The sequence below is a fragment of the Scheffersomyces xylosifermentans genome (assembly GCF_036884685.1).
Source record: "Scheffersomyces xylosifermentans strain CBS 12540 chromosome Unknown RJT20scaffold_1, whole genome shotgun sequence".
Classification (NCBI taxonomy): Eukaryota; Fungi; Ascomycota; class Pichiomycetes; order Serinales; family Debaryomycetaceae; genus Scheffersomyces; species Scheffersomyces xylosifermentans.
The window spans coordinates 604,587-632,042 of record NW_027042939.1 but is presented as its reverse complement, the minus strand read 5'-3'; the positions used below and the strand labels follow the sequence as shown (position 1 = coordinate 632,042).

Sequence of the window (27,456 nt, the reverse complement as noted above, 5' to 3'; positions counted from 1 at the left end):
CCATCGATTATTTTTGTGAGGAGAGCGCCGCACGCAGTGCGGCTCGGTCCCAGCAGCGAGGGATGCCTGCATGGTGTCGGTAACGGTTGAAGTGTTCTGGTTTCTTTTTCCCTTAACCTGTGGTAGTGCGTGCAGGGGAGTTCCCAACATTTCATGGGGTTTCTGTTTTTTGTTGGCTGTTAGACATGTAGGACTAAGACAAGCAATGGAGGTACAGTATGTGGTGGTAGGAGTGTGTGGTGCCATCGGTGTGTGAGAGACAGGATGGTACGAGTGTAACAACAGGAAGTGGTCAAACAGACGATAGTCGTTTGTGTGATTCGGAGAATCTTGGGTAGGTGGATGGTACCGGGGTTCCACGAATGCAAAAAACTTTTCTCACTTTTCACCGTAAAGGTAAAACCATCTTCATATATTGGTTAGAAATGGTAGCATCATTATTATTCGCTTTTATCGTTGGGAGTTCCGGCTCAGTGGACATATATTTTGTTCGGCTATCTGCTACACATGGATCGATGGATCTTCTGTCTTGAGTTGTCTATCATCCAACATCCACACCTCAATATACCTTTAACCAAATTGGACAATAAGACGTTGGTTCTCCCTTCTAGTTTATGGGAGTAAGTTTCACCTCCATGCCGCAACAATTCGGCTGTCCGATAATATACGAAACTCCGAAACAATAAAATTAAATTCGTGCATCTATTGTTGTACATATTCGATAGGGTTATCACGTGCCATTCTATAGTTTGTTGATAACCGATGTTGGATCAGGTACTTACTATCAATTGAATATTGGGTATGGCAAACGACTGGCATTGCGGATCTTATTCAACGTGAATAATGTAGCTCAAAAGTCTCTTAAACCCGGCTTCCTAAGAGCCTTTAAAACTTGGGTACCTCTCAACATGTAAGGAGCACAACAATCAATATTGCAATTCCAATCTGGCAATTAGAGTTCCATTAGCTTAAACCAGATTACACATCTCTGAAGTGGGATTTCCTTCATGTAAACACTCCATAAATTTATCCGGGTATAATAATACTCTACACTTATTTTACCAGTTTTATGCCCTATCTATTTCGTTGGTGTCATCACGTGGATATAGGCCAAGTATTGGTTTTTGACACTTATGCCAACACTTTATCTTCTTTGTGGTCCTCTACTCTGATATATTTTATGTGCCTTTTTACATGTATTTCCTAGTGCTCTAACCTAACGTGCCTCTATTTACACATCTCACTTGCCCGGCAAGGCCAATACGTTGTTTACATTCTTTGGGAATTCACGGACCAAAATTTCACATTTGACCTCTTTACACAAATCTTTCTTGTTGAAATATGGGACCTTCTGCAATAAATCCAAACCTGTTGTTCTTTCCAAAGCCTCGATAGGAACTTGGAAATTGGTCAACGGTTCGGAGTTATCAATCTTGTCGTTTGGTAACACAAAAGCTGCTACACTAATTCTTTGATCTCCGTTGTTCTCCCCCACAATTAACTTAAAGAAGTGGGTGGGTACTGCAATATTTGGTGGGGACCCAATGACTTCGTAGGTCACTCTATATTTGTCATCGGCCCCTTTTTTAGGTAAGAATGCTGGTCCAGTCATTATACGGACATTATCGTATTTGTCAGTCAATCTTCTGGCAAAATCTTCGAAGTGAGCCCAATAATCACGGTTGAATCCATCCCCAACTTGTGGTGCCATGTTACTCAAAAAGAATGTTTCATCCATGGCCTCTTGGGTGAATTTAGCATCTGCAGCGGGAGCCTGATGTCCACGGTCATATCCACTGCGGAAGTAGTCTCTAAGCTTTGCTCTGAACTTTACAGGGATCTGTTCATCTTCCTTAAAAACCGAATTCTTTCTGTCTACACCCGTACCTCTTCTGATTGAGTCTTTGGTGATGTGCTCAACCACCCAATATGGGTTTCTGGTTTCTCTGTTGTAACAACTTACAAACTCGCTTCTGTTCTCTAAATCATGAATGGGACCAGGGAATCCGAACTTGAAGAAATCTTGTGGTCTGACTATTGCTGGGTTGAAAACAGCTTTGCCGCTGCTGTTGCCGCCATTTTGGTATGGGACAGGAAGCTTGTCGTTAGTTGTTTGTGTTGCCACGTTGGTAGTTGGAGTAGGAGTTGGAGTGGATGATCTTCCCCAAAAGAAAGATGCCACACCTACAGAACCTAGTCCTATAGTATTCACTAGCAATTTGGTCATCTTTAACCACAGTTCTACTTCAGATCACAACCTATATCTCTTTCATTATACGTATTAACTATTGAAAAATTTATTGTGCATTCCAAAAGCCACCATCGCGCGTAACAACTTTTTTCACAGCCGTTATTGGTTGTTGCAAATAAAACGTAGAATGTGAGAACAGAGATTAGCAATTTCCATGAATAATTTATTAAGGATTGACGATATTGTGTTCAATGGCTTTAATTGAGCCGTACGAACTCATGGGTGTTGTAATATATTTGAATAAATTTTGATTGTAGACTCTATACTTTAATTCTATTTCCTGTGATTTTCAACAATGAATTGTATTTTCTAAATTTTAGTATGATTTACAAAAATACTTCATACTGATCATGCATTTTCTGCTATCTTATTACTATTATTATCATTGTTGTTGTTATTAATGCCAGTTCATTTTGATAGAAGCTGTTGTACCAAACTCTTGAATGACCTTCAAACACAAGAAATCATAGCTACGTAGAATCATTACAGAGGCATATGATACCTATGCTAATGTGATGGAACCAAACCTTAAACTGCAACTTTCCCCACGCAATAGCTTAAATGAGATGAATCCCGGTGTTCTATGTTGTGTAGCGTAAGTGAATATCCTCTCAACCTTAACTTGCGGCCCAATCATCACACATTAACCTTAAATGTGGTTTTAGCCTAGATGCATTGAATGTACACAACCCTGTAAAATCTGTGAACCAGGACATCCCCATATTAAAATCAAGCTAACCTCGGGTACGCAGCTCAGATATTGAGTAGGAAACACACACAATTTCGTCACCAGGGCATATCCAGCAACGCAATGATAATTGCTACCCCTGCAGCAGTAATTCGGAAGAAATGGAAAAATATTCTTGTGCACATGCTTTCCCCAGTGAAAAGATAAGGAAGTTATGATACCGTCTTCAGGTACGGCTCCACTTTTCACTCCCTTCAGACACACAAAGTGGTGCCGTTCGGTTCTACGATAACTATAATGGATGAATTTGAAGTGATTGACATCGGTGTTTTGTTCTTCCATTAGTTTTAGCAGTATAAGTCAAACGACGCCTCATTTTTGGGCCTTCGGGGAGGGAATCTTGCGTCGTCTTGAGTATTCTAGATATTCCAAATTTCACCGTTGATGGCTTTAACAGTAGAAAGCCATACTGCAACACTATATACGACCCTGTTGAAGGCTTATGCCTTTATCATTGGAATTCGCTTCGGCGACGAAGAAGCCCCATTGTAGGGCTTAGAATATCCCAATTTCGCAAGATAACGGTGAATACAGGGGGGCTGCGGCAATGCCACATTATCTCTAATGTACTCATGTTAGATAGAAATCCTCTTGTGTGATGCGCACTTCGGGTAATATTTCATAGTCCCCGGTACAGACATTTTGATGTCGTCAGTACCGATTCATGCTTTTGTTTCGGAACGGGATTTACGCAAAATTTCATCAGCATACGACAGATCAACAATTACATCATTCACAGGAGATCGGTTTGCCGGGTTCTCAAAGTTACTCGCTGTGTTTAGAAGTTAGCTCATTTGGTCGATTTATTCGCCCACACCGAGACTTTTTATCTCACTCTCTGACAATTCGTTTTCATTAACGACACACTTCATTCAAACTGTACCTCTGCTATCTTGCACGTCAAAATCAGCAGCACAACTCGCACCGTTTTTTGTCTCTCGGCTAAATTGTATGCTTGGAAAAAAAATATTGTTAAGGGGTCGAAGTATAATTCGCTTCTTCTGTAATGAAATGAGATACTCTACACTGTGGAAACCACAATTCACACCGCTATTGGAGAGCCATGCATGATTCAAACTATTGAAGGTAGCATCCGGCAGGTGGCATATGCACTGCAAGTTTGCTACCCTTATTTCCTACTGACGACCTATTGTTGTATCGGGAAGGAGTTGTGTGACTAGAAGATGAAATCCCGTACGGCTCCATTGTGCGTATGTCCTCTGATATTTTTGCGTTCTCGATAATAGGACACATTTGACAACCAGCACTCCGCTTCAGTGTACATGTCTACAATCCAAGAAAAAAGCAAATAGACATATACATCAAAACGAAAAACGTCAGAATTCGGTCTTGGCCGCTTTTTTACCGTGGTGGCATGGCGGCCAATAGCCCTCTGTGCGATGGAACAACGTAATCAGGGCTCATTTTTTTGCAATTCTCAAGTACGAGAATTGCACCCATCTGGAATAGACATTCACAACTGCTGCATGGTCCATTAACCAGAGCCACGTCTTTGGAATCCCAGATTTGCAAAAACCTTATCCTCGAGCCTGTGGATCATGTTGTAATCCGAAATCTGCAAATTTATCCAGACATGCATACTTCCTTAAACCTTATATCTGGAGGGTGGGACACAGGAGTTAGATTGCAAATCGACAACAGAAGTGTGTTCCACAATGGAATATTAGATATTTCAGTGTAACTGGGAACAATTCGACAGATTTAATTTGGAATGCTAGGGCTTCTAAAAACTATTTAAACAACCCAAAATCACCATGATAATGACGAGTTTACTATAACTTCTTCAGTCATTGTTTCAACTATTGTTCGAAAAATACATAATGGTATCGATTTTATCCTTCACTCGTCAGGCATTTCTTGCCCTTGCCCTTGCTTTGCTAGTTAATGGTTTGGTTGTTCCAGAGACTTCTTCTGAAGATCTCGTTGCTAGAGACAACAAGTTCGTCAAGGTTGATTTCCAAGTTGCTAGAGGTCCTAACAGAGAGCTGTTGAACTTGACTTCCTCCAACAAGCCTCACTTCTTGATCCACAAAAATGGTAAGAGAGCTGTTGGTCAGGCAGAAGTCACTTTGATCAATGAGAAGACTTTCTATGCTACTAACTTACTCATTGGATCTAACAAGCAAGCTGTTACCACTCTTCTTGACACTGGTTCCTCTGATTTATGGGTTGTTGCAAAGGGTGCTACTTGTCAAGATGTTCCAGATGGTGAAACATCATCTTACTGTTACGAATACGGTGTCTACGACAAGACCACTTCTACAACATTCAAGAACCTTGGTACTTCGTTTTCCATTCAATATGCTGACGGTACTCAATCTACTGGTACTTGGGCTAAGGATGATGTTTCCTTTGCTGGTGGTGTTGGTGTCACTCAGCTTCAATTGGGTGACGTTACAACCACTTCTTCCGGCTTTGGAGTCTTGGGTATTGGTTACACCAGCAACGAAAGTACTGGTACCACTTATGACAACTTGCCTGTTGTCTTAAAGAAGCAAGGTAAAATTGCCACTACTGCTTATTCTTTGTACTTGGCTCAACCATCTGACCCTTCCGGTACTATTATTTTTGGAGGTATCGATAACGCTAAGTACCTGGGAACCTTGGTTCCATTACCAGTTCAAAGTCCTTATGAATTGTCCATCAACTTGAAGTCTATTACTGTTGGTGGAAAGACTACCACTGCTAACATTAACCCAGTCTTGGACTCTGGTACCACTTTGTCTTACTTGCCACAATCCCTCGTTAAGGCTGTCGCTACAGCATTGAAGGGTACTGCTGACTCCTCTGTCGGTTATATTATTGACTGTAACCAGCCAACCAACCAATACATCACGTATACCTTCAACGGTGTTACCATCAAGGTCCCATACTCTGAGTTGCCAATTGAGTTGTACTACACCAACGGTGACAAATACCCAGGTTGTGCTTTGGGTATCTTGTCTACTACTAGTACCCCAATTTTGGGTGACAACTTCTTGAGAAGTGCCTATGTTGCTTACAACCTTGATGCCAAGGTGATTTCCATCGCTCAAGTTAAGTACACCACTACTGAAAATATCGTTCCTTTCTAGTTGCCCTATTTTATCACTCATAGTATGCTACACTTTGTCTGGTACAATTTAAAATAAGTTTGACACTTCTATTCTTTTTAGATTCAAGGTCTTTTCCTTTGCTATTTTTGATTTTTCCATTATATATTATGTACATTTTTTTTTCATTGTAATATATTAAACTTTTATTCCTATAAAGTACAGTGCTTGGCTGTGCTTGATTATTCAGTCTTTTTCTTTGACTTTCTGCTAGACTTTAAGTCCATCAATAGTTTGAGTAATGCAATTGTAAGTATAGACCCCACTGGTCCCAATAAAGGCAAGAAGACCGCCAATCTATGTTCACTTGGAAAGTACGCTTGTTGGACCATTTCCTTCTCGAAAAATGCTCTGTCAGAATTCTTGAGGGCCTGGGCTGATAAAGTCATAGCGGCGTGGTAATCTTGGCTCACATCTAGCTTGATTAATGCATTTTTAATGAAGCTCAAAGATTCTAACACATGCTCCTTTGTCAACTCAGGAATTGAAATTTCGTCCAAGGATTCTGTAAGTTTCACAAGCGAACGTAAGTTATCTAACGATTTCTTTAAATTTTTCAAAAGTGTAATCCTAGACAATGAATCAATACGCATATAGGGAGACTTAGGAAAGCTTGGAAGACCAAGTAACTGGAAGAGTTGAGACGCAAAGGTCTCCATAATAGGATTCAATTCAGACTCAACAAGTGACACTTTCGAGTCATTAAGAACAGGTCTGTCCTTATTGAAGATATATACTCCTCCCCATTGTTTGACAAGGAATGCATTACTATCAATATTCTCAATAAACCATGGCTTGCTTTCGTAATTGGACTCAGGGAAATATATTATAAAGTTAATAGATGGATTCATGTCATGAGTATCCAAGTTCCAGTCTCCAAAATTAATGAAGGTTGCCAAGTCAGACTCTTGAAGTATATAGGCGCCTCTACTCTCATTAAAAGTTAAATCTTTTGATAACTTAGAGTAGTATTGAACTTGTGTACTTATGGAAAAGTTTGCAAAATGGCTCAACTTGTCCAATATGGGTTGGAATTGTCTGATTGACTGGTCAATTTGCCAATCAATGGACCTTCCATTTTCCACAAATAACGAGAAGACCAAGTTATAGTTTGCTGAGTAGGGCAATACAATGTTTTTGTCAGCCGAAGATTGTTTTCCTGCCAACACTGCACTTAAATCCGCAAGCTCTTCCTTGAATATCATATCTATCAAAACAGAGGACAAGAAATGACCAACAAGTGTACCTTTATTTATGGCGTCTGTGATAAACAACTTCGATTCCTTCGAATGTGGAGATATTTCTATAGCTTCTTGTGGGCTTTCATTTTCTGAGGTTTTTGGTACGTATTCAAATCTAACCACATACTCCTCCTTTGGATCAATGTCCTTGGCACCTTCAATGAGGTCAATTGTCCAGAAATCGGCAAATTCTGGGTATGCTTTTGACAACGCTTCGTTTAGATGTGATTGTGCCTCGGTCGTCGAATATTGGATCGTCGACGGTATATCCAAATACACTGGGATTTTGTAGTGGATCTTCTGTTTCAAGAATTGTGAGAACTCATTGATTTCGTCCACTGGCAAGTCAGCTCTGTAGATTGAAGTTGTGAAGAAAAAGACAGGGTAGCCAAAGCCTACTACTAACAACAACACGATGAACACGATAATGCGTCTAACGGTTTGGATTGTTGTTTGCACTGGATCCCGAGAATTCAAACTTCCGTCATTTAATACTGTTTGAGGCATTGTTATAGCCGCTTTCCAAGATATAAATGCCACCAGTTAATCACTTTCAACTTGACTAATGCCTTATAGAACACGACTGCTTGATTTGATTTGTATGGAGAAGAATTTCGCGCCTAGTGTGAGTTTCGGGTGTTGAAGTCATGTGACAAATATTTGGGTAGCTCTGCGTTCCGAGCATTGGCATTGGAAAAGAGACGTAGGTATAGCTAACACAATGGACAGAATACACAGTGATTCATTATTTACATTTACTACGAAGTGATAAAGGATAACTAGCTGAAAAAAAAAAAATCAATGGCTGCAATGATAGAGGGGGGATGTTGCCACCATCATTGAAAATTTTAATAGGAATTGAAACGAATGTTGCAAAAATGGAATACCAGAACTTGGAAAGCAGCGACTATATGCTTATCGAGTAGTTGGAAGCGACTTGAAGGAAAGCATTCGATAAATTTGAAATTCATTTTTGGGAGTTAGAACTTGGTGGAAAGAAAGGCAGGCTTGTGAATTGGATAATCATATAGAAAGAGAAACATTTTAGGCCATTCATTCAGAGGGTATGCATATATACGGAATATCTTGTCCTGTACATCGTAATGCTGCAAAAAAGAATATTTTCCTCTTTTGGTGTGTTTCTACTGATACTTCAAAATGTATGCTTATCATAACAGCAGGCGACAATACTACCTAATGCATGTTATATAGAGTACATCTTAAGTACAATTGAGATTAACTGATCAACTTTCCAATATCTACTTAATAAAAGTCCAAAGATTTGATTCAACTATTATAAAGCAGAGGTTAGATATTTTACTACGTACAAGGATATAGTTGAACTATAGTATAGGCAATAAAAAAAACGGACTTTTCCAGGGGTACATTAAACCAGTGATAAAAACTATAATAATCAAAAGAAAGGAGATTCTCTCACAGTTACATATTCCCACAAGATTTAGCCGTTTAATGTGTTCTGTAATTCCTTGGTATATCTCAAACCCTGTACAGGGTTTTCTTGACAAATCTTCGCAATTGCCGCCAAGTCCTCGTCTGTTAACTCAATAATGTTAGAGAAGTTGTTCGAAATCTTTTCCTTTGTGGATCCACTAGGAATAGGTAAGATTTGAGTGACTTCTTTAATACCGTTGAAATTCTTTCTCTGAGATATAGCTAAAATCCACGATAATGATAACGACTCCAAGGAAGTATTCTTAACATTGTGAGCATAATGGTAGAGCTTCTCGACCAATTTGATGTTTTGCTTGTAGTTCTCTGGGTAAAATTTCTCAAAGTTAAGTTTAATGTTACCTTTTGGAATATCCTGGAGCCAAGTTTCCCTGTGGTCATAGGTGTAGTCGGTCAAGTATCCTCTACAGAGAGGAGAGTAAGCGATAACTGGAATTTTATGTTTCGATAATTCTTCCAAAATTCCATTTTCAAGGATGTCTTGAGTCATAAGCGATAACTCCAACTCGACACAGGATATTGGGAAGACTTCAATTGCCTTTCTGATTGATTCGATTCCAACTTCAGAGAGGGAAATGCCATCAATTGCGCCACTCTTAACATGTTCCGCAATATACCCAACGGTTTCGCCATAAGGTACTCTATTGTCAACTCTGGTAATTTCAAAAATGAGCTTTGGACGGGAATCCTTACTTTTAGGGAAGAATGAGGTGACGTTTGCGATGGCCTTGTCAATCAGCTCTTTTGAGCCATCAGGACGGAGAGTTGGTTCAACTGCTCCTTTGATAGAGATAATCAAATTGCGGTTGAACTCGTCGGAATTGGAGTCAACGAAAGCCTTCAATAACTTCAAATTAGCATTGTTTTGACCATAAAATTCTCCTCCATTAAGCAACTTTGTACCGAATTTTTCATTGGAAGTAACAAACTTGAGCGACTCAACTGATTGCTCAGTTGGGGGAGGAGTGGGTGTCCAGGTCATGGACATAGTTCCAAATCCGAATTTGGAGTTGAGTTCTACTGGTTTCGACATTTTGTTTGAGGTTGTTAGATTAACTTCTTAAGGTTTGATGATATCGATATGCCAAATACAACATTGGAAAGTTATTGAATAGCTTTATATACTTTTTGCAACTTGTATTTTCCACCGTGTACGATCTTAGAACGACATCGGGAGATCTTTGTCGGGTTTAACCTGAAACGCGGAGGTCGCACTTAGTGCCCAAAAGGGAAACTTTCGGGTTGACAGAAAAGGTGATAGAGAACCAACTAGCTTGTTGAGCTATTTAAGAAGTGTTTGATGAGCTGAATACGGGGATAAATGATTTGTAATCTTATAAACCCTAATTCTTGTGGCGGTGACGTTTGTGCTAAACAAGGAGATAAATGGAGCTTTCCTGAATTGTTAAGCAGGCGGAAGGTAAGGTTTCTTTCCGCGGGCTTGGAGTAAAAATAAGCACATCCAGTGGGTTAAAGCGATTTAATTCACTCATAGATAATGATCTTCCTACAAAATTCCTTAGCGAGTGGCGGTTTTCTTCAAACCCCGACAATCTACCATCCGGAGACTTACTCTTTCAGCCCCCGCTGCTTATCATACTATTCCAACTCATGCGTTGAAGTAGATCTTCTTCATAGCCACTTTTTTGCATCTATTGAAGTGGTCCCTGCAGGAACAGCAGAGATGATAGTGAAAAGTCCAAAATTTAGCAAATCCGTCATAGACTGTTGCTACTACCATAGAGTAATTATAGGGTATCGGTCTTGTTTGGTAAGCCCTTCGTAAGAGAAAAGTTGTACCAAATTAGCTCTTTATCAAATTGAGATGTTTAAAAAGGATCCTCAACCAAAGGCATCTGCTAACATAAAGTCTTCTGAAAGAAGAAAGTTATTGCAAACGATATGCAATACATATAATTTACCACTTGAAAAGTTGACCAAAGAAGCAACGACAACGCTTTTGCCTACAAATACAAAGCAAGCCAGCTTTAAAAGTATTCAGGGATACAGTGGAACTATTTATTACGATGACAATGAAACCCCAACTTGGTTCAAGTCTCGAGATTCTCAAATTTATCCATCACTTTTTACTGTATGGAAATGCCCATATGTAGTTCCAACGATAAAGACACATCCACATGTCATTGGCATCCTAGCAGGTGGAGCTGACTTAATGTTGCCGGGAAGTATTCCTCCATTTGACTCTCGTGCTACCAAAGGAACCGTAGTTGGAATTGTAGATAGTGCCAATCCAACCGTGATCAAAGCACTTGGTAGATGCAAACTTAATCTCCCCCAGTTTGACAATGTTGTTGGAAGAACCGGCGTTGCTGTTGAAGTTTTGCATCACATAAATGATGAATTGTACAAGTTGAACAAGTACGTGGATATTGCTGTACCAGAAGAACTTGATACCACAATGCCATTAATAGAAGACGAAGATGATCATCTTGAAGATGTCCAAAAGCAAGATCAACGAGAAGACAGCCCTAACACCCCAGAGAAAAGTGAGGATATAGATAAATCTTTGGAAAGCGCTAATGAACCTGCTCCATCTTCGAGAAGCTCTACGCCTTACAATTTTGATGATATTGCCGAAGAAGTTTCTCAACTAACAGTGGAGGAAGTTGACAACTTTTATACACGGTCTTTGATTCAGACAATTAAACTCGATGATATTGAGTTGCCTATTGTTTCTTCAACATTTATGTCTACATACATCTATAAAAATTTACCTATTATAGATCCAACCTACTTGAACATCAAAAAAACATCATGGAAGAAGACATCTAAATTTTTGAAAGCAATGTCAAAGCAAAAGCTTTTGGAAGTTAAAGGCAAAGATGAAGATTTAAGTATCATAAAATTGATGGATAAGAAGAATCCATTAGTTGAGAATTTTGTACCACACAAAACTATCGGGAAACTTAACAGTGGTCCACTGGCTCCCACTCAATCTAAAAAGGCCAATGAATTGTCCATTATTCCGATTTACAAGCCTACCAACAAAGCCAGAATGTTTTTCAATAAATTGGACAAACCATTTTCCAATTTCTATACAGCTCAGGAGCTCCGGCAGCTAATGGACGCTTACATTAAATTGCAGGATCTTATCAATGTGAAAAATCCAAAGACAGTCAAAGTGGATGACAACTTGAAGGCTATAACCAATTTGGGTCCAGAGGCAACTCCAAGAGACAAGCTATTCAAGGCGTTCTTAGCCAACTTCTCGCCTCATTACCAAATTAATGAACCTGGTGAAACAGGCAGAAAAGGAGAAATTAGGAGGGGCGAGCCTCCTAAGATCCGTATTATTACAGAAATGAAGATTGGAAGAAAAATTATTACTAGAGTGTCCAACTTTGAAGATTTTTATATAAAGCCACACTTGCTCTCGGATGAGTTGAAGGTTAAGTGTTCAGGATCAACAACGATTGGACCATATCCACAAAACCCTAAAATCACTGAAGTAACAGTACAAGGACCACACGGAAAGTTAATCATTGAGCTTTTCAAAGAGAAAGGTGTTCCAATTTCATTTATAGACTTTGAAGACAGAGTTAAGAAACGTAAAAAGTAATCTACAGTAACCAATCGACCGATGTATATATTATAATACATATTCTGAGCAACACTCTCATGGCATGCAAAAGACTAAAAATAAATGACGAGTAATAATAAAACAATAAAGAAGCAAATGTAAATGAATACCACATGGTATGTATGGCTTGAAAAAATATGCAGACCAATTTGTAAGTTGGTTTATGTGACATTATTATGTTGGGGTTTATATTACAATTTCAATAATGTTTTGAAAAGGTCCGGCAGTTACGAAAGCCGATTTTGTTTGAGGATTCACATTAAGCTTTTGAGCAGGAATCATACCAGGGTATATGTGAGCATTTTTGCACTGGCTGATATTGATATAATTCAAAGGCGCTGAACCGCTAAGTAATGCATCAACGCCTGCCCTTGTTACCCTAACACAACCTTTAAGAATTAATTTCTCAAGCTTGCGTAAGTGTAAGGAAATGGCCACTAACGAAGAGTCACTGACAGCAGATCCACAGAAAGAAAGATCCAACTCCCGAATGTTTGGACAACCCAAACATAAGACCTCAATAGCTATATCCGAAAGGGCACAGCAGAAATTCAAGTCAAGAATTTCAAGCTTGGTTGCTGAATTAGCAATAGAGATAATAGACTTATCTGTAAGGAATGTACAATCCTTCAATGACAATTTCTTCAAGTTAGGAAAGGACTTATAAGTCCAGTGCGAGAATCCTCGATCAGTAATTGCTGTACACCTAGTCAAATCCAAGCTTTCAAGTCTTTGACTGGCATGGTTAGCAATGTGTTGCATTACGTTATCAGTAAGGTGTTTGCAGTAGCCCACATTCAAAATCTTTAAGTTTTTGCAGCCAATTTGTTCAAGGTCATGGTCAATCTCTTGAGGATGATCTGGATGAGACTCCATTTGTTCGTCGCCTAGATTGCTTGTGTCCCATCCAAGCAACCTCTCAACTACTATGTCCCTCACTTTCCTACAGTTCGATAAATCAATTTCTTCCAAGTAACCGCCAACAGATGGAACAGTTAAGTCCATAATGGCCATGGCACTAACCTCCCAGTTAGATTTCATCTTCAAAACCTTAATTTTACCAGAAATACCAATCTCATTTACCATGTAACTGAAACCTTCATCAGTTATATGGAAGCAATTTGAAATGTTGATATAGTTAGGTCTTGTTCCAACAAAGTCAGTTATAGCGATTAGAGCCTTGTCGTCAATAGTAGTGTTCCACGGAGTTAAGTCCAAAGTATTGAACAAGTTTGGGGCAACAGATAGAAGCTGTCTCCACCTTCTACTAATAAGTCTCAATTTCATCAAGTCTGGAAGGGTCAAAAACTCGAATACCTTCAAAAGGATTCTGTCCGGAAGCGGTCCATAGTTGCTTAAAATAGACGATCTTCTGCGCCCAGTACCACTAATACTAGCCAATCGTATACGCTTATTATGGGGCATATACTGAAAAGCTGACTTGTTAGACGACGAGCCTCCAAATTGGAAATTCTGGAAGCTATTTAGAGATGGAACACTTGGATTGAGCGAGGGTAAATCTAACGAAAATGATGCGTTCTCTTCCTGCAATAAGCTGTTCGAGATAGACTTTCTTTTCCTGGTACTCAGATCATCATAAGAGGTAAATCTTGTGCTAGGAGAAAGTTTGGCAAAGTCATTCTTTATATCACTTGCTGAAACGGGAGAAACTGACGGAGAGTGTACTTCATTATTGGAGACTGGCGATATAGATCTAGACAACTTTCCAGACATTCCTTTTGGAACCTTGCTATCTCCAAAAGTCCAGTTAGGTGAGAAAAACGTAGACACACCAGCTCGCTGAATGTGGGGATGTTGCAAAGACACTTGAGTAGTGTGGGTAGGAGAGTGCCCAGTAGGAGAAACTGATCTTTCAACGGGAGAACTTACTATTTTGGTAACTTCTTCAATTGGACCGGGAGAAGCCACCGAGTTCTCCTGTTTGTTGATCAAGTAGTTGATAGAAAGCCTTGTTTTCCCATCTTCATTTTCACGCTCCTCCTCCTCCTTTCCATGGATAGAGCTATTCAACTTGTTCCTTTCTTCAGCTGTTTTTCTCATGTCATCCACGATAAAAGGATATTTCTTGCACAAGTTCTCCAAATTGTCGCTCTTTACTACCATCAACTCAACGGTAGAAATTGATCTGATGCTTGCGCTTCTCACACAATCCAGATTTTTATTGTTCAAAAATGAGAGGAAGGACATTTCACCAAAGTAACTGCCAGAACTCAATCGACCTAAAATATGCTCGACAAGCTTGCTTTTATCGTCATTATTGCTGGTGGAGTAATCGATGACTTCAACCTCTCCGTTAACAATAAAATAAATGTCTGAATTAGTGTCGCCTTTATGAATAATATACTCAAATGCATTAAAATTAATTGGTTCCACACCAAGTGCTAACTGATGGATAATGGTTGAAGGAAGATTGTGAAAAATGGGAAGGTTTTTGATGAAATCCTGGATTGAAATCGTTGAGTCCACGTTTGCATTATGGGTGCTACTGCTCTTGCCGAGAGGTGGACTACTGCTGTTGGAGTGGGTATTTGAGTGGGATAATGGAGATGGTGTAGTGGTAATAGGTGGCAATGCTGGGCCAGGCATAATTGAAGCTTGAGTCGCCAAAAGACTGGCATTGAGACCATTTCTGATTGGTGGCAAACTTATTATGCTACCGCTTCTCGACGAATCCACTTTAGTTGATATTAAATTTGGTAAATCGTACTCATTTTTCTTTTCTTGCATTGCCAAACGCTCCTGTGCTTCATCTCTAATTCTTCTTTCTATTAAAGGATAGTGCTTGAGCACAGTATTCAAAGCGTCACTGGTCAAAACCCCTACGAGGACTCTAGTTCTAGCTACTACTGTAGCTGTTCTTGGGCGATTGAATAAAATGCCGATCTCTCCAAAAAAGCTTCCTGCCGCAAGTTCGGCATAGATAGATTCTCCATCCGTGGATGTCACACTTACTGTTCCTTTCAAAATCCAATACATAGACTTCGAGGGGTCACCTTTCTTAATGATGTATTCTTGGGGATGATATTGCATGAGGGTAAGTTTAGAAGCGACTTTAGTATGAAATGATTTAGGGGCTTTGTTGAACAAAGGGAAAGTTTGAAGTCTGTTGAAGAAGTCTTGGGGTACATCTCTGTAATCCGGAGACTCTTCATTGTCGTCATCGTAGGTTATGTTATTGTAGTCAAAAGCATCTTCTATGGAGTTGTATTTATTCTCCGAATCTTTTTCATCGCTGCTGTTATTTGGGTCCACATTGCCGTTATCTTTCTCTGTGATATCTTGGTGTCGTATTCTTCCTGATAGTTTTGTGTCGTTTTCGTTTGTATGTGTTGTAGTTTTGTTATTGGCTGAGTCGTTGGTAATATCTTCTGATTCTGGTGTTGTTGACTGCCGTATTGTGGATTTAGATGATAACAGCTGTCTTGAGAATGACGTAGATTCTGTCTCCAGTTTGTCCCCATTTGCGGACGCTGCCGATAACGGAGACGGGTTAGGAGGAGCGAACTTGGGGTTTCGATGCGGGTGATGTGGATGGATGTTATTGTTGTGCTTCATGGTATTTTATTGGGGTATTTGGGGTGAATATGAAGATGCTGGGTGGAGAAGTAATGTGGTACAAATAGTTTTTGAGGTGTGACGTCGGGGCTGTTTCAAAGACGTTTTTTTATCAGTTAAGAAGGTTCCGATTTTGCAAAAGATATCGTCCAGTAGTAGCTAAAGCTTCTCTCTGCTTCTATGGATATTCCTAGCTGGCCTCTATACCGTAGATAGGACCGGTGACTGTGGTTGCTTGTAAACTATAGGGTTCTGAGAATGGATATCCGAGAGTTTTAGGTCTTCTTTTTTTTTGTCTGTCCGAAATTTATTGACACAGCGAGCAAAAATCCGAGATTAGGTTTGGGTGAGGGTATCTATGACAGCGGAAAGGGACCAGTTCAATGGGATAAGTAGAACAGGTTAAGAGTTGTTTTCTGGAAAAAGTTGGAAGGAAAAGACGGTTGCCTGTAAAAAGATAAAAAAATAGATGTTCCTTTGCTTCCATCCACAATTCTTCAGTATTTCTGGAAAGGTATGAACCTTGTGCCTCGCCTACAATAGTTGGTAGTGATCAATTGTAGTATTTAGTAATGGCGAAAAAAATATAGGACACGATTTGCGGAGCAGTGCGAAGAAGAAGATTTCTTTTGAAATGTTGCCTTGCCTTCCCTCGTCACAGAGAAAGAAGAAAACCTTATCGTTGCTGTTAAACGAGTGTGGTGAAAACAAATAAATTTTGTTTTCTGGAGAACTTCCATACGTTTATACTCTTCTCTTGCTTCAAATTTGTATGGGGACGGGCATCTGTGAATTTCTTTTTTTGGCTAAAACAGGATTCGATTGTCCTGCCGACAAAATGTTCTCTACATATGAATCTCACCTAAGGGGTGTTGGGGGGGTGACACACGCCATACGTGATGCATGTTTCAGTCGCTGACTGGGCTAGTTAAACTGTGCTAGTTTAACCGAATGTTCGCGACGATCAGAAACGCACCATGGGCTGACTGGACAAATGGTATTGCCAGTGGGTTTATTATCTGAATCCCAAGCAAATTAGAGAATTGCTATTTTTGGAGGGGAACGCTGTAGGCTTGGATCGCGGAGGGGAGCCGATAATAATCAAGAATGTGTCGATTTCGATAATCACCAGTTGGCTGAGGTCAATGGGGCAAGGGTCTTGAATATCCGCTTTGCAGTTACGTCACAGATACGCACGCACCGCATCGATTTCACAGTCTCAATGTGGTGCCAGTAAATGGTATCTTTAGAAGCTTCGTGCTTGGTAGAGAAAACTATGACCTTATTCGTAATTTGACTAGTGCAGCTATTTCTGGAATTTAGTGTGAAACTGTCATTAAAATCCGAAGGGTGCTGCTGATGCTGCTTCTGCCGGAGTTCGTTCTGATCCAATTCGATCTTGTGCAAAAAAATCTCCTAGCCGAGTTGTAAAATGTGTCTTAATCACTTTGGTGTCACCATGGACCCCTGTCTGATAATCCGGGTTCCCCGATACATCATGGAAAATCAATGGTTTTCTGAAACACACTATAATACCTACATTAACAAGGTGAAACATATACATGCTATACAAAGAGCTTAAAGTATATTTTAGGAAACGAGGCCAATTTTAGTTTCATGGTCGCCATGTAGAAAAATATCTAGTATCTAATTGTCATTATTCCATTTGTGACATAAACATCAGCACTTTATACGTACTATTGTCGATATATCTCTACACCACTGTTTTGTCACACACTCTCTCTCCATACAAATATTAGTCGTGTGCTCACCGATATCAATCACCAAAATTTTTCAGAAAATTCATTCAACCATAGTGAAGAACGTAGTATAATGGTAGCACGATACTTAGTTCTATCTCAATAGACAAGAGAAATGTTGAGCAACATAAGTATGAACAGGGTAGCCGTCTCCAGTGGCTCCCGGTTTATATCGGCAATTCGCTTGTTTTCGTCAACACCAATTACCTACAAGCCAAAGAATCCCCAAAATGATGCCAAACGTAAATTAAGAAGAGAACAGGCAGTCAAGCAAAGGAATAAGCAGGCCCCAGAGTCTCATCCTTTGTACTTGACGGTTCCTCAAGCTATGAGATACTTAAGAGCTGCTGAAGTTGGACAGCCAGCTAAAAAGACCACAGTTTCCATCTTAATGACTGTTCTTCCAGAAAGAGGCTCTAAACCATTGGCTGGTTCCGTATATTTTCCCAAGCCAATAAAAGAAAGTCATGCTATGGTCTTCAGTTTGCAAGAAGAAGTCGTAGCCAAAGCCAAGGAGTTGGGAGCCACATATGCCGGTGGTTTGGAGCTTATTGAGCAAATCAAGAACGGTGAAGTAAAGTTGGACATATTGACCCATGCATTCGCTACACCAGACATTGTAAAAGACTTGCGTGTAATTGCCAGACAAATTGGACCTAAGGGTTTGATGCCAGCCGCTAAGAAGGGAACTGTGTCGGAAGATGTAGAAGCCTTGATGAAAGAGAGTGTCGGGGCTTTCCCATTCAAACAAAAAGAACAGCATTTATCTATTCCAGTGGGAAGATGTGATTTCAGCGACGAGGAGATCTTGAAGAACCTCAAAGCAGCATCGGAGGCCATCTATGGATGCCAGCCTCCTGGAACCAGAAAGCCCAACTTGATCGGCCAAACATGTTTGAGTTCGACCTTGGGCCCATCTGTAGTTATCAACTTCAAGTTGTAGCATAGCACACAAGCACATATAGAACATAGTTAATCTTTCATGTATATACGAACCTATGGTAAGGAAATTCATTGTAGATGTCAAAAGGGAGAAGATGTTATGACATGCCATAATGTAATGAAATAGAGGGAGAAATGGATGCAAAAGATATGCTTAGCTACTACAGGTAGACCACACTGACACACTCGACTTTTCTTCTCTTTTTTTCAATATTTTGCCTTACTGTTCCATACTTAATCTTCCTGTACATCGACTAAACTACCTAATAATAACTACTACCTAATACATAACAACTACAATTACTGCTACTGAGGTACATACATCTTCAAACTATGCTGTGTAAACTTAAGTTCTTTCTCACCAATCCCATATCAGCCGAAAAAATGTTTTTCAATCAACAGCGCGCACACACAACACATTAACTATGTAATCTACAGTAATAGTATATTGTATGTGTGTGCTGAGTAGTTTGTACATGCATATTATGTTATTGTTATGGAGTAGTCGTAGTCTACCGCGTTTGTGGTCTGTTTGTACTTTCTACTGTGAGTACTGAGAATCTCTGTACAAAAAGTGTACAGTATAAACTTTTTTCTGTAGTACTGTACTCTTATAACTGTATTATTACTGACTGTACTATTACTGTACTATAATATATAGCAAGTGTAGAATTTTACATTAGTATTTCTACTATAATAGTATTTTTTTTCTCTCACAACAAATCCATCTGTCACCAACAGACCATGCCTTCGATATGACCACCCAATCGACCCTTTCTATAGTCTCAGCCAACAAATTCATGGGGTTCGCCGACGGAAATATAATCCGTTGGTGTCCCACCCTCAACTTGTTAGCGGTGTCTATGAACAAAATGTCGATTTGGGTATACCGACTCAACGGCGAAAGAATATACTCAGTAAACAACAAATCCCCCATAACCTCCATCAGCTTCATCAAGAACGGGTCGTGTTTCTGCCTTTCAGGAGTCGACGGCCTCATAAAAATATACGACTCCAACAATGGTAAGCTTCTCAAGATCATAGAGAGAACGTTCAATAACATCGCTCTTATCAATTGGAACAACCACGAAATTAGGTATGACGGTAAATTCGATAACCTATTCAAGGTAGATATCTTGCGAAACATGCCTAAGTTAGATAGCGCCGATGAGGCTGTGGCCTCCGAGATTGAAGAGATCAACTCGAATGATTTGAACTATTTGGTAATTGTTGATTCTAATAGCATATCAGTGAACTTCAACAATCTCTTGACAGTGAATGATATCCCATTGCCTCACCAAGATGCAAAGTTCTCAAAGCATCTTGACAATAATGACTTGTTCAATCAATTCTTCATTATAGAAATCGATCAGGAATTGCAGTTGGTTGCCTTGAAAAATAAGGTAGGAGGGTCTCCAGCATTAAAGAAGTCCTTTGTAGACATAATAATAAAGTTCTGCAAACTCACCAGCATATTAAACTACATCAAAACACAGATTTCAGTGCTTCAGACAGAGATCAAGCCATTTTTCCAATTATTCGATAGATATTTGGCCAATTTATCGGACTCCTTGACTGATTCGAACGACATAATGAGCTTAGAGAACTACTTTCTAGATTTACTATTAACGAACTTAATCCCAGTGGAATCAAAGGACTTTTGGCTAAACCAGTTTGGTGAAAGGGGATTCAAAAGACTTAGCAAATTGGGCAATACAACATATGATACTATGAAAGAGATTATATTTTCTCATTTGGTAGCATCCATCGAGAGACTCATTATAATATTGAACGATCTCAACGGACAAAGTCAATGGTTCAGTGACTCTGATAGCAAATTTCAATTTGGATTGAAAGTGGCTGATATTCAAGAATTGTTGGAAAAGTCCAAACAAATGTTAAAGGTGCTGTATAAGTTCATCTGGGATATCAATGAGGAAAAGAACTTATTCAACAATTTCATAAACTGGATAAAAGTAGAATTAATAGAAAAGCTTTCGAAAGAGGATGATTTCCAATCTTTCTTGAACCAACAACAACCATGTTCATTCAAGGAATCGGATATAATAAAATATCTCAACAATAGTCTTTTTGAGAGCAAGACGTGGAAATTTATCAATCCTGACTTGTCAGCCAATGACTTCCTAAAATCTTCAACAGCATCCGACGTTGACATACCCACCATTTTTGAAGAATTGAATTCTTTTTTCATTGAGTCCTTATTAGCATCGTTCACAGATTTTTTCAAATCAAGTTTCTTTTTTAATGAGAGTGGGACATCTTTGAATATCCTGTCTCAGGATTCGAACTCAACTTTAACTAGTTTGAGCAAAGATTATGGCTTGATTACTAGCCTAGATAGTGAGAACTCCCAATTAAAATTAACAAGATTCCTCTATGAAAATCCCAGCGAGTTGGTTACTTCAACCATAGATATGAATAATTATGTCAAGTTGATCAATTTTGATTTCAGAAGTAGTCAGGAGCTCGTGTTATTGATAAAGAAAAATGACGAATATGGCGTTGTCGTTGCTAGCATAGAGGATCTTGTTCAGAATGGACAACTGTCTCTCAACTTTGATCAAATCAAGATTGTTGATACTTTGCATCATAGTGACCTTAATCTCCTTAACCCAAAGGTCCTTGCCCTAAACAAAGAGGCAAGTGTCTCATATGCGTGTATTCTCGATGCAAACAGGCAGAACTACGTCGTACTTAATTTAGGGAGCCAGGCAACGTAGGGTTGTGGAAAAACACATTCTGATTTATGACTGTGACATAACGAACTCATGACCTCTAGCATCTACTAAACAATAATCAAATTATAGAATCGCTAAGATTTTTAGTATACCGAAACTACTTTTTTTTTTGCGGTGGGCGGCTGCGAAAAGCAGCATCAGCAGCAAAATCTTCTTTAGCATAACTGATATTTGAATTGCAAACATGATTTTTGGTCTGCTGAAGCGGGTACTATAAATTCATTAATGCCACCCTCAATTGCTATATATTCCTGCTATCAATGTACCTTTTTTTGCTTATTGCTAATTTATTGGAAAATTATGACAGTACCTGACAGTTTCAATTTGACACAAAGCGATGGTGAGCCTGTAGCCTCTAGTAGTCCTGAAATCCTAGAAGAGCTCCAGACTAACGGGTTAGATGTACCAGACAAAGATACTTTCACTAGTATTACTGTCAATAAGAATGTGGATGGTAGAGAGCTGCAAAAGTCGAGGAAGAAACGGGAAAGGAGAAAGGAGAAGACGAGACTAGAAAAAGAGAAGAAGCGACACGCTCTTGAATTGGAAAAGCAGAGACAAGAAGTATTGGAAAGAAAGCAACAGGAGTCTGATAAGAAGAAATATGAGCTACAGGAACTTCAACGAATTGAGTGGGAAGAGAAAGAGAAGCTTGATTTGGAAAAACAAAAAAGACTTGAAATTCAAAGGAAGAATGATCTTGAATGGCAAGAAATGTGGGATAAAGCCGCCGAAAGACTACTCAAGAGCAGCTTGCAAAGTAAAGAGAGAGAAAAAACTCAACAGGAGATTCTGCAAGACTCTGTCCACAAGGGTCCCTGTGGCGGAGCAAGGAAAGTCAGTAGATTCTTCCCCTCAGAAGGTCAACAGTTTGTGAAGAATCCTTATATGTCTATTCAAGAGTTTCAGCAAAGCATTAAGTCGGGAGGAAATATAAAACCACCAACTTCAACGTTCTCAAATGGTACGCTGGATAACGTTCCAATGACAAATAACACAACTTTTCCTGAAGCGACCATTTCACACCCTGAAGTAAATATTCAAAATAATACTTCGAGTATCCCGTCAAACTGCTCTGTATTTCCAACAGCTTCGTTTTCGAATAATTCCGTTGTAAGTGGCCCACCGTCTTTGGCCCATCTCCCGCTACCATTCGATCCACATACTTGGAATAAAAAGTTGGATGACGTGGCAGACGGTTGCCGCCAAATAGCTGAAATATTTGAAAGGAAATACTTACTTGAGCAACTTGAAAAGGCTCATGATGAGAAGAAGCTTAAGGAACATCAAGACTCTCCATTCGAACAATAATGAATGTATAGATTACCCTGTCTTGTTCTGCCAGGTTCATCTCGCCAACTATCAATTCCAGGATATATTTTCTATATATGCTATTGGGTAGGCTGTCCTCTTCCTGTGGTTGATTCTATATTCTCTTTATAATCGCTTAATTGAATGCTCTTTAATAATGAAGATTCATTTTCGTAGAAATTTTGCATCCAACTGATTCTATATACATTTTTGTCTTCCTCGTAAAATTGTTTCATAACGTATTCCCTAAATATCTTCCTTATATTATGGTCATTGGGAATCAACTTCTTCTGTCTTAAATAGTGCCTTATAATTGGAGCTAAGCTCTTTTCTTCAGCCTTGTGTTTTTTGATCATATACTTGTAAAACCTAGTATTTATGGCGCACTCCGGCTTATTGCTTCCACTTGGCCTATGTATAGCAAACTCGTACAATATTTGGAGGTCCTCTTCCTTGATTGGCCTTAGTGCCTTGAAAAGGTTTCTGATCGCTGCTATTTTCTCTTTGAATAGTTTCTCTCTTGCTTTATGATGAATAGGTAGCGCATATTTATTAGTTGGATATAGCACTTCCAAAGGTGGTACTTTGACGTCAAGAACACCCAGATGCTTGAATATGAATTTGTGAAGAATGGCGACATTCTCCACTATTTCTTTGATATTGGATCCTTGACCTTTGCTGTAGGATCTTGTCATTTCTAGCTTTGGTAGATCTTTGTCTTGAGTTGTGGAAAGATTGAAGAACTTCATTACAGAATGATCTTCGTTTGCTTCCTCCTTCAAGGCTTCCTCATACGGTTTTAATTGAGCTCGTACCTTTGTTAATTCGTGAATTGCATGCACCTGAGGCCAATGGTCTTGAAGCTGAAGGAAGGGCATCGTTAAAAATGCAGTTTTCCACGCTGGAACAGGTATGGTAGTCTTGAAGATCACATCTAGTAGATCATGTAACTTGTCGTACTTCTCGTCTACTAGGATGTCATCTAATAACTTTATACTATTTTTGTATTTTCGCTTGTCGAATTTGGGGTTGTACGGTTGTACGGTGACGAGCTTGTATTTCGTTATAGCCATGAGACGACTTATCATATCTCTAGTAAGAGGAAGACGGTGAATTCGTCGGCAGAATTCCTTATAGTAAGGTTTCAAGTTGATCATTTTCAGTATACTTACTTAAACTAGTAAATTTCACTTCCTTTCAGATTTCCTCCAATATTTTTCCTCCAATATCACTATCTTTATCTTTGCTTTATATCTTTCTTTACCTTCTCACTCTACGCGCCATCTCTCTCTGGTCTCTATGCCTCCATAGTAACTTTGTAACTAAGAAGAGAAAGAATCTAAAAGTCTAGTGTGCGTGCACTGTTTATACTGTGGCATGGGTCTCTTTGCTCTCTCTAACAAACACGTACCAATATAAAGGAACAAACTTACTCCGATGAATAATGCGCTGTAGTGATCTGGCTGTAAATTTGTATGAATGTATGAATGTATGTTCTTCACGTTGTTGATAAGTGTAAGTAATACGTATTGACTAAGAGCTTACAGTGGAATTGACAAGTTCAAAGTTACAAAATGGCTTTGGCGGAAACGATTTCACGAAAAGTTCACAAGCTTGGGCTTGTCCCAAAGGCCATTAAGCTCCTACCTGTCATTTCGTTCTTGTTGGCAGTAGCCAGTGTATCATGGCTCTTGTCTTTACCACTTGATGGCAACTACAGAAACACGTACATATCAGAAAATGCATTAATGCCGTCGCAGGTGACGTCTTACTTCAGAGAAAGTGAGTGGAACATCGTACGAGGCTATAGAGGAGAACTCGAGTTCCTTGAGCAGACGAGCAATGAACAGAGAAACTTGAAAATGGAGAAATGGCTCAACGATATAGGTTTAGTCACAGCATATCACCACAATGGGTTCACAAAAGATACCCTCTACGCTATTATGCATGCTCCAAGAGGAGACGATACTGAAGCTATGGTATTGACTGTGCCTTGGATCACCTCAGAAGGAGAATATAACTTAGGTGCATTGGCTTTGGCTGCTGCTTTGGCCCGTTATTTCAGTCGAATGTCAATCTGGTCCAAGAATATTATATTTGTATTTCCAGAGGATTCTCATGCTGCTCTCAGAAGTTGGGTTGCTGCCTATCACACGTCTTTGGAGAATACGGCTGGATCTATAGAAGCAGCTATAGTATTAGAGTACGGTAAGAATGGAGACTACTTTGACTATTACGAGATGTTCTACGAGGGTTTAAACGGTCAATTGCCCAACTTGGACTTGTTAAACACAGCCAATCTAATTGGCTACCATGAAGGATTGCATTGTTCTATCCAGGGTACCCCAGGAGAGGAACTCACTAAGAACACATACTTCACAAGATTGAGAACATTGGTTCGTGGAATAGTAGCATTAACTCTCTCGGGATTGAGACGTAATGTTCCTGGATGCGAGTCATTTTCCGGCTGGCAGATTCAGGCTATCACAATCAGAGCTAAGGGAAGCAAGGGACCTCATGACGTAACACAATTCGGAAGAGTGGTTGATTCAACATTCAGGTCAGTAAATAACTTACTTGAGAAGTTCCACCAGTCCTTCTTCTTTTACTTGATGCTCTCCTCGAAGAACTTTGTCTCAATTGCCACATATTTACCATCAGCAGTATTTTTGGCTGTATCATTTGCGCTCAGTTCCCTTGGATGCTTACTCAATAGTGGGGTTGAAGCCAGTGAATTTGTCAACAACATTGGAAGGTTATTGACTATATTTACTCTAATTGAGTTAGGAGGCTTCATGTTATCGTTGCTTCTTCCTTTATTGACTATCAATACACCTTTGGAGTTGCAAGATGAAGTGGTATTGCAAATCTTGCTAGTGTTGTCAATCTTCACTTTCATTCTTGCCTTATCGCCATTAACGTTGAAGAAGCAATTCAAGTTCTTCAAGCTTAACAAGCCTTTAACTTTTGGCTTAATCTCGCTTTCATTATTCTTCATTTCAATGCTTATTACTACTCTTTTGATTGTTCATTTCTCTTTGGCTTTGTTAGTTGGTTTCCTCAGTTTGCCATTGACTTTCGTCCAACCCATAATAACACAAGGCCTCAGAGAGAAGAGTGCAAGAGCTTTGGAAGAAGATAAGCTTTTTGAGGGATCGAAGAAGGATCCCTTATCTCAGATAGTTTCTTTGGGTAGGGCCGACAAGGCAAAAATCAAGGTCAGCTTGCTTTTGATCATTTCAAGTCCTTTCTTCGTTATTTTTTTGGCAGGTAGCTACTTCGATCCAGAGAACGGGGTACTGTTGATGAGGGGTTTGTTAACTTCTTGGAGTGAATTGCAATGTTGGACGTGGTATGTGGTGATTCTCGGCTGGTTCCCAGCATGGCTCGGCATTGCTTTAAGTTGTGTGTTCGGCAACTTTGAGGTTGACTACTCCGCTGCATTTAATGATACCAAAAAGGAAATATAGTAGTTAGAAGCGCTCACATAGAGGGGCCTCGGATTGCAAAAGCCTGAGATACATAAAAAATACAATATTACAATGGCCACTAGTTAATAACCTTAATATTAATATTTATGTAGTATCTGGCACGACTGCAAAATGTGGGGATCGGTGCCCCATTGCGTGTAGAGATATTCTCATTTTGGGGTCGCAATGACCCTAGCCGCAAGGCTCTATAGTATCCTGACGTCTCGAGCAACAAAAAAACAGGGGGAACATTTTACGAAGTTGGGTGACATCTAATGTCAGTTTGTTTCTGTTACCCATATTTAATTGCCGAGGTTTGAAACGAACGTCCTTTAACTTGGTCTATAGGGGCAATTTTCGTCGAATGACACTAAGTAAAGCCCATTAGGCTGCCATATAAAGTGTCTTCAATACGATGAGGGCTACCGTCCCATGCACTTTTCACCAGTAGAGCGCAATAGTGAGAAAAAAGTCCGTTTCCAGTCCCAGTATCGGCAATGGAACCTGGAAAAAATAGCTCAGTCACCCACTCTGGAAGTTGACAGGAGATGTCACCCTCGGGACGATAAAAAAATCTGTTCCATAATTACCTCTATTTAGCATCCGAGTCGGTAACTTTAGGGGGGGTTCGTATGTTCCCCACCCCTTCTTGGAAGCTGTCAGTATGTCTACTGTGTGGAGTTGCTCTTGGTACTGTGCTGCATTTCTCTCCATGGGGAACTCCAGTGCGAGTGGATTTGTACCTACACCTCCTGATGGTCATAGTCGGTAATAAAGAAGTAACCGAAGCCATGATACCCGATTGCCAGGGGTGTCGGTCAGTAGTCGGTCGATGTCTAGATGGGAACGGCTAGGATGGGTATTGCGCCGAAATATGGATGGGAAAGCCGTCTTGAGATTCAGCCTTGATGGGTAGATTCTCGCTGTGCCATTTCGCAACATTGGTTTCAGAGAGGCTTGCGAGAAATACTATACGACGTATAGACCTCTGATATATATTCGCCGTGCAGAGGTGGTGTGAGAGGAGAATGGAGTAGGTGTAGCTGTTCTAGTTGCGTTTCTAAGATCCTCACGTTTCCAATAGACCAACAGGAAATGTAGAAGTAATGCCCTTGCCAATATAGAGACAGTACAAGAAAACACAAATACATGCTATAATGAATTTGGATTTTCTTGTTTCCTAATACGACTCCCATATAGATGTAAAACAGGTC

The 27,456-nt window shown here is 39.7% G+C and overlaps 11 protein-coding genes across 11 annotated transcripts; 6 read left to right on the top strand and 5 right to left on the bottom strand. All coding sequences in view use genetic code 12, as the record gives it.

Annotated features, from left to right (window-relative positions):
- Positions 1 to 1,088: 1,088 nt before the first annotated feature.
- RJT20DRAFT_123794 (ribonuclease) lies at positions 1,089 to 2,614 on the bottom strand. Its single transcript, XM_064916045.1, has one exon. The coding sequence runs from the start codon at positions 2,225 to 2,227 to the stop codon at positions 1,241 to 1,243; it is 987 nt and encodes a 328-aa protein (XP_064776786.1). The 5' UTR covers positions 2,228 to 2,614; the 3' UTR covers positions 1,089 to 1,240.
- Positions 2,615 to 4,546: 1,932 nt separating this feature from the next.
- On the top strand, positions 4,547 to 6,167 carry RJT20DRAFT_8430 (pepsin-like aspartic protease). The gene has a single exon (XM_064921248.1). The coding sequence runs from the start codon at positions 4,841 to 4,843 to the stop codon at positions 6,092 to 6,094; it is 1,254 nt and encodes a 417-aa protein (XP_064776785.1). The 5' UTR covers positions 4,547 to 4,840; the 3' UTR covers positions 6,095 to 6,167.
- Positions 6,163 to 7,910, bottom strand: RJT20DRAFT_123792 (PIG-S family GPI transamidase component). Its single transcript, XM_064916044.1, has one exon. It carries the CDS (start codon positions 7,858 to 7,860, stop codon positions 6,295 to 6,297), a length of 1,566 nt encoding a protein of 521 aa, XP_064776784.1. The 5' UTR covers positions 7,861 to 7,910; the 3' UTR covers positions 6,163 to 6,294.
- Positions 7,911 to 8,626: 716 nt separating this feature from the next.
- RJT20DRAFT_123791 (pyridoxine 4-dehydrogenase) lies at positions 8,627 to 9,918 on the bottom strand. Its single transcript, XM_064916043.1, has one exon. The coding sequence runs from the start codon at positions 9,854 to 9,856 to the stop codon at positions 8,813 to 8,815; it is 1,044 nt and encodes a 347-aa protein (XP_064776783.1). The 5' UTR covers positions 9,857 to 9,918; the 3' UTR covers positions 8,627 to 8,812.
- A 639-nt stretch (positions 9,919 to 10,557) lies between these two features.
- RJT20DRAFT_123790 (uncharacterized protein) lies at positions 10,558 to 12,453 on the top strand. Its single transcript, XM_064916042.1, has one exon. The coding sequence runs from the start codon at positions 10,649 to 10,651 to the stop codon at positions 12,401 to 12,403; it is 1,755 nt and encodes a 584-aa protein (XP_064776782.1). The 5' UTR covers positions 10,558 to 10,648; the 3' UTR covers positions 12,404 to 12,453.
- Positions 12,454 to 12,610: 157 nt separating this feature from the next.
- On the bottom strand, positions 12,611 to 16,000 carry RJT20DRAFT_143551 (uncharacterized protein; the record flags this gene model as incomplete). Its single annotated transcript, XM_064918670.1, has 4 exons — positions 12,611 to 14,009; positions 14,250 to 14,927; positions 15,114 to 15,589; positions 15,698 to 16,000. 4 exons carry the CDS (start codon positions 15,998 to 16,000, stop codon positions 12,611 to 12,613), a joined length of 2,856 nt encoding a protein of 951 aa, XP_064776781.1.
- Positions 16,001 to 17,826: 1,826 nt separating this feature from the next.
- On the top strand, positions 17,827 to 18,962 carry RJT20DRAFT_8414 (mitochondrial 54S ribosomal protein uL1m). Its single transcript, XM_064921246.1, has one exon. The coding sequence runs from the start codon at positions 17,876 to 17,878 to the stop codon at positions 18,701 to 18,703; it is 828 nt and encodes a 275-aa protein (XP_064776780.1). The 5' UTR covers positions 17,827 to 17,875; the 3' UTR covers positions 18,704 to 18,962.
- A 366-nt stretch (positions 18,963 to 19,328) lies between these two features.
- On the top strand, positions 19,329 to 21,565 carry RJT20DRAFT_8409 (anaphase promoting complex subunit 4). Its single transcript, XM_064921243.1, has one exon. The coding sequence runs from the start codon at positions 19,458 to 19,460 to the stop codon at positions 21,441 to 21,443; it is 1,986 nt and encodes a 661-aa protein (XP_064776779.1). The 5' UTR covers positions 19,329 to 19,457; the 3' UTR covers positions 21,444 to 21,565.
- Positions 21,566 to 22,812, top strand: RJT20DRAFT_8410 (uncharacterized protein). Its single transcript, XM_064921244.1, has one exon. The coding sequence runs from the start codon at positions 21,687 to 21,689 to the stop codon at positions 22,770 to 22,772; it is 1,086 nt and encodes a 361-aa protein (XP_064776778.1). The 5' UTR covers positions 21,566 to 21,686; the 3' UTR covers positions 22,773 to 22,812.
- RJT20DRAFT_8411 (uncharacterized protein) lies at positions 22,813 to 24,033 on the bottom strand. The gene has a single exon (XM_064921245.1). The coding sequence runs from the start codon at positions 23,927 to 23,929 to the stop codon at positions 22,853 to 22,855; it is 1,077 nt and encodes a 358-aa protein (XP_064776777.1). The 5' UTR covers positions 23,930 to 24,033; the 3' UTR covers positions 22,813 to 22,852.
- A 237-nt stretch (positions 24,034 to 24,270) lies between these two features.
- Positions 24,271 to 26,331, top strand: RJT20DRAFT_123786 (GPI-anchor transamidase subunit). Its single transcript, XM_064916041.1, has one exon. It carries the CDS (start codon positions 24,347 to 24,349, stop codon positions 26,240 to 26,242), a length of 1,896 nt encoding a protein of 631 aa, XP_064776776.1. The 5' UTR covers positions 24,271 to 24,346; the 3' UTR covers positions 26,243 to 26,331.
- Positions 26,332 to 27,456: the final 1,125 nt, after the last annotated feature.